The sequence below is a fragment of the Crocuta crocuta genome, unplaced genomic scaffold, assembly GCF_008692635.1.
Source record: "Crocuta crocuta isolate KB4526 unplaced genomic scaffold, BGI_CrCroc_1.0 scaffold14, whole genome shotgun sequence".
Classification (NCBI taxonomy): Eukaryota; Metazoa; Chordata; class Mammalia; order Carnivora; family Hyaenidae; genus Crocuta; species Crocuta crocuta.
Genome location: NW_027530209.1, coordinates 490,215 through 497,429, shown reverse-complemented (window position 1 = coordinate 497,429; position 7,215 = coordinate 490,215). Strand labels below are relative to the sequence as shown.

General features: G+C 47.7%; 1 protein-coding gene across 1 annotated transcript in view; it reads left to right on the top strand.

Annotated features, from left to right (window-relative positions):
• Positions 1–448: 448 nt before the first annotated feature.
• NXPH1 (neurexophilin 1) overlaps positions 449–7,215 on the top strand; it is a 293,276-nt gene continuing 286,509 nt past the window's right edge. The window contains exon 1 of the mRNA XM_077765324.1: positions 449–504. Within this exon, the coding sequence (XP_077621450.1) occupies positions 451–504 (54 nt within the window). The 5' untranslated portion in view covers positions 449–450. The remainder of the gene's footprint in view (positions 505–7,215) is intronic.

Below are 7,215 nucleotides of genomic sequence, written 5' to 3'. Positions count from 1 at the left end.
TAGGGCAGGTCTCGCTGCCGGAGACGTTTGGGCTCCGAACCAGCGTGCACGCGGCTCTGGGTGCCCCGCCACCTCCTGTCTTCACCGCCCGGGAACACGCACTCGAGGAGCGCAGGGCGCAAGGAGCCCTTCAGCCTCCTACCCTTCGGCCCGCCCGCCTGCGGACAGCGCGCTCTCTGGTTTCAGGCGCTGGATTTACTCGCTTTTCAATTTTTCCGGCCCCCACCCCCTTCGGGTGTTTGGTCCAACCCCTCCCTTCCACGACCCCCTTTTCCCGCTTGGTTGCCAAGCCTAACCTTGCCCGCGTGGTCATGGGATGTCTAATTTCATTTGTATCTAGGCTGCTGAGAGCGCTCCTGGCTCTGTAAAGTGGATGTCAGGTGGATCTATGTTTCTGAAGGAACAAAGACTCAGCGAAAGCACCGCCGAGGAAGTTTGAGACGCGGGAGGATGCAGGCTGCGTGCTGGTACGTGCTTCTCCTCCTGCAGCCCACCGTCTACTTGGTAAGTCGCTGTGGATCCGGCGCCCCCGCAATCCCACCCTGGTCGAGAGGCCAGGCACCCAGGGGCGCGCGGGAGGAGGGTGAGACTGCCCGTTCGGCGAGAGCAGCGTCCTAGCGACAGTGGTGGAGCAACTTTGGCAAGCTGGTGTCTGCATCCCTACGGGATTTTCCGGGGTTCCCACCGTCATTTCGTGCTCCGGTCCTCCCTCTCCTGTGCGTGACTCTGAACATCGTACAGGGCGCCCTAGACCCCCCCAGAAACCGAGGAGATAGCGGGACAGGATGCTTTTGTGGGGACAGAGAAAGGGTGGAAGACGTGGAACTCTCATTAGTTCATCCACAGAGTTAAAACGAAAGGAAATGGAGGTATAGAGTCGGGAGCACGAATCTGCCCAGGTCTGTGGCTTTGAGAGTGAACCCACCCCAGCCCCCCAGTTTTGAGATATGGCACAGAAAGAAGTAGAGGTAACTTTGTTCGACTTGTAGGGTTCACCCAGGACAAGCTACTCAGACAGGAGCAGCACAAGCGATCAGATCAGATAGAGTTAAGTCAGGGGCGCCCCGGCAAAACAAGTAGTGGCTCTCCTCCGTCCCCTCCCACTCCCTCCTTTCCACCAAGTAACGGAACCCCCGGTCCAGCGCCGAGCCCCTTACTGGGAATGGCGGGCCTTGTGGTCAGGAAGGGAATACTGAACAGCCAGCCGCTGCCGGAGTCTTTCCGGAATGGAGTTTCGGGGGTCTGGACTTTGCACACAGTTGGAACTGGGGGTGGAGGTGAATTGGTAGCTCTGAGTACCGCGTGGAGCCAAGACGCAGGGAGCGGTTTCTCCTGTCTGGCCTCAGGGCGGGCCAGGGACACTCCCATCCTGCTGTTAAAGTTGTGCTCAGTGCACCGACTCCCCACAGCTTATTTCTGGGCCACAAGAGCGCACCGTGGGCTCAGTGAGATCTGACCAGGGGCGAGGAGTGCTGGGGCGGCTGGAGCTCTCTGACGGGGCTGGATAAACCGGATGGGGCGGCGGGGGGCCGTTTGGTCCCTCAATCCCAAGGGTTTCAGGACCCACAAGCCTGGGAGTAAGTGTTGCTAACCTGAGAACATTTCCCAGCTGTTGCCCTGGTGCATGTGACTGAGGGGCTGCTAGTTGCGTGAACTCTGTGTATGTTAATGAGTGTGTATGTATACGCGTGTGTGAATATGTATGTGAGGGCGTGTGCATTTCAGGGGTTTCAGCTTCAATCCGAGAACCCTCAGTGTTGCCGGTCTTTGCATTTTTATCGCCTGACTATCATAGCCGTGGACGCCAGAGGGCGCTGCGCGTCAGTGTCCTCGCCTACAGGACACCTTGGGGTAAACAGGTGAAAGCCAGGGCAGCCAATCCAAAAGAACAGCCTTTCTGACTCTGTCACCGAAGTCTGTGCCTTCCTAGACTGGAACGCAGACAGAATGCAAAAATTGTCCTTCCCATTTACCATCTTCAATCATTCTTGCCCCCACCTGTGTCCGGTCAACCTACTGACATTGAGAGCCCAAAGACGGAGGGCAGAAAGTTTGGCCAGAGGAAATACAGAAATTGTTGATTGAGAGAAGGGAAGGATGGCAAAATGAAGGCTACAGAGAGGGATATTAACGACTCCTTTGACCATGGAAAACCTTCTGCCCCTTTCCTCTGCATGCCTTTACGCATGACCTGAACCTCAAGACTGTTCTTATGTCCTTGGACTGTGCTCACATACACACACGGCAAAGGCTCCCAGCCGTGGTTCAGTTTATTGCTTGGAGCAAGTATTTCGATAGTCTGTAAAATAATCTATCAAAAGCAGAAGTGAAATCAATACGTTGTGTTAAATTTTAAATGTGTTTGTTGGCAGTTAAACCGTTTTCCACTCATTACAACAACAGTGCTGGATTTATTCTAATGCGCTGCGTTCTCAACAACAAGCGCATTAATTCTCCTTTAATTGTAAACTGGGAGCATTTGAAAACCATTCAGTGTGCAAATTATGCTGATTCAATTACCGTTTAGTTACAGACTTCATTACCTGAATGCCTTTTGGCAATACGGAGAAAGGAGACAATTTTTCCAATTTCACTCAAAACAATATGAAATGTGAACAATAAAATAGAGAAGGTGATTTAGAAGTCCATTCTTTTCTTTCCGATCTAAAGTTGTTTTGTGTGTCGGGGATTAGAAACCACCAAAACAAAAGGCTGGTCGCTGTGACCCCAGGTAGTATTTCCAGGGATTGTAATCCCCTGGTTATTTGCCCACAGAATTCCAAGAGGTTCTCCTGGAGGAGCAGGGAGCTGGTTTTTACCATGGAAAGGAACTTAAAAGAGTGCACTGGCAGTCAGGATAGGTTGGTTCTAGGCATTTAAGGAAGTGGAGAGCCTTGATTAAAGCTCTAGGGCAACAAGAAATGGTCAAAGCTTACTTCCCCATCTGTTTTTATCAAACACCACATACTCATTTATTTGTAGTTGTATCTTAGAACATCCTAGATCTTTGCCAGAAACTGCAATAGATGCATGCAGTTTGTCAGGAGCTGCTTCAAGTTACACTCCAAGAAGACAGGAGTGGCAAAACCATTATTTTATTTTATTTTTCTCCTTGAGTTGCCATAGCCAAGAAGGAGTTTAATGACTAATTTTATGTCTTGATGAGCTCACACCACAAGTTAAGAGACAGGGTGCTCTATTTATGTATCGCCTTCTACCTGATAACACAGTGTACCCTCTTTTCCCTTTTATGCCCCTGCAATCCCAGTTATGTTCTCCAAGGAGCGATCACCACATTATATCCAGGGACCAAGATTTGTTTGGGTATTTCTTACACAAAAATATTTCTGCTTCTGCTTATAGAGAAATAACTTAAATATTCCCAAATTCTGGATTTTTTTTTTTTTAAATGAAAAGCAGTTCTCTGTAGAGAGCAGGTCAGTGCTCTATTCTTAAGCCACAGTCTCCTGCCTGTAATTGGGTGAATGTTCTCAAAGTATGTCTCTTGGCCCAGAGTTCTTTGAATGCCTGTTCTAGGTTGAAGATTTTGAGTGGTTTTGTGTTTATGAGAGATGAGTCCTATTTCAAACTGGAAGCTTATTTAGTACTGCAAAGGGAAGTTAATTAGAAATGTGTCTACAAAGTAACCTTCTGAAGCTTATTAGCTGGCGTACTCAAAAATCACCACAGGGCTAACTCCATCCATAAATGCAAGGGAATTGGAAACCATTAAAAAAATAAAGGCAAGGAAAATTTCTGTCTATTGAATTTTATGTATTGTAGATTTAAAAGTCTCAGTTCAGCAGGAGAGGAACCTATGGCATAACAATACTTGTTCAAAAAAAAGTCCTGCAATCTTTATTCTCCAGTCAGTTCTGGACTGATTCCAGGATGTTTTCAGTATGATAGAATGGGTAACAGGACGATAGCATTTTAACTGAATTGAAGCACAGACTGGATAAACTAGGAAAATGTGCTTTTTGGTTCTGAAGAAAGGGAGACCTCAACTGGGTTATTCTCAGTGGATCAAACTGAAGGATAGGCCAGGGCACTCAGGGAGAGCACCTCCCTGCAGAAGGCAGGGGTGTCTTGTTGGGGCTCACCTGTGGCAATTTCTGCATTTAGCACTGAGTCTAATGAGCACTCCCTGGGCATGTCAACAAAAATGTTTATTAGAAATTGAGTCCAGAGAATGTGACAAAGGGTTGAATGATGTTATTGTAGTCAGTTACACGTCCATAGTTCTCTTCTCATGAGAAGAGGCTCTTCACTTTCCCAATTTAGGCCCCACCAGTTCTGCTAGAAATTAAAATTGCTAATAATCTGGTTGCTTTTTAACAAACATGGGCAAGAATTGAAAAATTCTTTCCAAGCCTTGTCTGTAAAAAAAAGATTTTGAGTCAGTTATTCCCTCAAAATTAGAGTGTCCTTAAAATGTGAATTCCACACCAGTTTTTAATACAGACAAAAGAGTGATTAATACATCCATGGAATACTACCTCCTCGCTATTAGGAGCCAGACCATTTGGGTGAACTTCACTCAGTATGAAGGTGGCAGTTAAGAACTGAGGAAGCTGAGGAAGAGCAGCAGGAGAGAGACCACCAATCTCTATCCTTTGGACTAGGTCTGAACACTTTACATCCTTGGAAGATTAAACCACTGCCCACTGAAAATTTTACAATTTGAGTTTATTTCTGAAAAGAAAAGTACAATAACGACCTAACAATGGCCATTCAGTGTTTTTTTTATTAAGTCCAGTTCTTGGAGATAGTCCTGAAAGTTCCCCGCCCCCACTGCATTTCCTGAGTTTTCTACTCTGGATCAGACTTTGTGATCTAGGATTAAACCTAGATTTTTGAAGGAGACTATGCCCCAGCAGCACAATTTGGGAACTAATCAGTCCCAAGACATATTCCAGGACTCTGCGGGAGGAAAAGTTGTTATTATTCCAGGTATTTTCCTGAAATGTTCAACTATCCGTTGACCAAGAAAGCAGCTCCCTGGGTGGTAGGAAGCACTTGGGTGGGTTGTCCTTCTGCCACCCTGCAGAAGGATTATTGTGGTCTGGGGCCTTCTAGTAACAGCTTCTGGGGGAGTCTGCCTTCAGTATAAGAAGGGGAGAACCAGAATTACTCCAACTTTCTCAGCTGTTTTCCCGGAAAGCCATTAAGTTCGTGGCTCCTCTTTGTGTGAAGTTGATTTCTATTTGGCTTTGAATTGTTGACGGCTATTTCCTCCTTAATGAAAGTGTTGTCTGGGTGAAAAATATATCTGGTGGCAGGGAAATTGGTTGATTTTTTTGAGATAGGTGCCCAATGTCCTACTTTTTTATCTGAGGGAAAATTTTCTGCAGAGTACAGAAATTGACAGCATTGTCCAGGTAATAACCACCGTGGACAATATTTTCAAAAGGACATTTGAGTGATGAAAGCATTTGGATATTGCTTTTCCAAATAAGCAATTTTCTGTCTTGGCCTTCTTTGATTTTATAGTGGGTGAGGGAGAAGGGACCACGGATTGGCAAAGGGATGCCTTCCTGGTTTCTCCCAGTCCTGAGTTATCAAGGTGCTAATCAGCTTCCCTTGGATTTCCAGGGTCTGAAGAGCCTAGAATTAGTTTGGCTTTGCCGGCATTTGTTTAAAGAGTAAAAGGGAATCTTGAGAATGAGAAATAACACTTTTCTTGCACCCCTCCGCCCAGAAAGAAAGCTCTTGGAGACTCTGAAGTTTGCTTACTCTCCTGTGGCGACTTAGGAAGTGTGGATTCTTTCTGAGTTTTTTGTTTGTTTTTAAATAAGATGCCTATCTTTGATTCGATTCTGGAAAGTTCGCTTAAAGCAACCAAGTCCTGTAGGATCTTCAGATCTTTTTCTAAGACTTTAACAGTCTTGGCTATTTTAATTAATAGAGAGGGGTGGGCTAGTCAGAGAGGCGAGGCGCGGTTGGGTCAGCTGCGTGCAGAAGCAACCGGGTGGTGGGTCGGGTTTACTCTCTTCGCCTCCTCCTGCAATCTACTCGCCATCATAGCTCAATTCCCGACCCGCGTTTGCAGAAAGTTGCGGTCTTGATTTATCCGCTACTTAAGCTTCCGACCAGCTCTTTTTCTCTATATCAGCACTAACCCCTCCCCGGAGCTTGGTAAACAAGACGCGCACATTTTTTTTTTTTTCTGCTGTCGATTGGCATGTTGACGACTCAGCTTGAAGGAATGTGACAATAAAGTGGGAAACCAAAGCTTGGCAAGCACTTAATCAAGGATAAAAAGGTTCCGCTGTAAGGATGCCACTCAATTTATTGTGAAAGTCGAATGAATTACGTTTAATGAAAGTGCTCCCCAGATGAATATTACCAGCAATTTCCTGAGTTGGCTCTGTCAGCTCGAGATGAGGAAATGCCAACCCAGATCAGAAAAGAGCGCCCATCTCAATTACTATGCAAGCTTTCCAAGAGCGGCTTTTTATTGAGATGATATATATTGGCGGCTTCTTCGCGCCCCTCCGCGCGCCTAGGAGCCCGTTTGCGCCTTCTCCAACTTCGCAGTCTGCCCTCGAGGGTTGCTGGCTGTTTGTGGAAACTTCTAATGAGCTCGCCGCGTTTCTGCTGCTGGCTGAAAACCTAATTACCCCGTCTGTAAACAGCTTTTTTCTGGTGTATTTTGTTTACTACGGAGGCGAGGGCTGGCCGGGGAGAGGTGGGGGTGGGAGGGAGAAAAATCTTTTGCTCAGGTGCCCTTCGTTACAGAAAGTTCCTTCGGCGTTGAGTCGGGTGCCCAGGGTGGCGGAAAGCGAGGAGGCGAGCGGGGGCTTTGGGACGGTGAGCGCCGTGGGGTCCCAGGAGCCGCGAGAGTGCACAACTTGCCTCTCCAGCCGGCGCGAGCAGCCAAACGCCTTCCGACGCTCCAACTTCCTTTAAATTGATGAAGGTATTTTACTTGCTCAAGCCGGAAATACAATGGGGAGGGGGATACTCAGGCCGCAGCCGGAGCGCGTCACGTCATCGGCATGAGCATGGAGGACCGAAAGGCTTTTCCCGTACTGCTTCTTTCTCCTACAAAAAGACGGACTGCTGCTTAGACATACCGAGGGTTTCCTTAGAAACTGGCTCGTGGGGCCTCTGCGCGCCTCCGCTGAACCCGACCCCGGCCAGGCCTCGCCCGTCACCCTCGCAAGCCGAATGGATTCCGACGGGAAGGCTCCGAGGCAGAGGCGGCGAAGG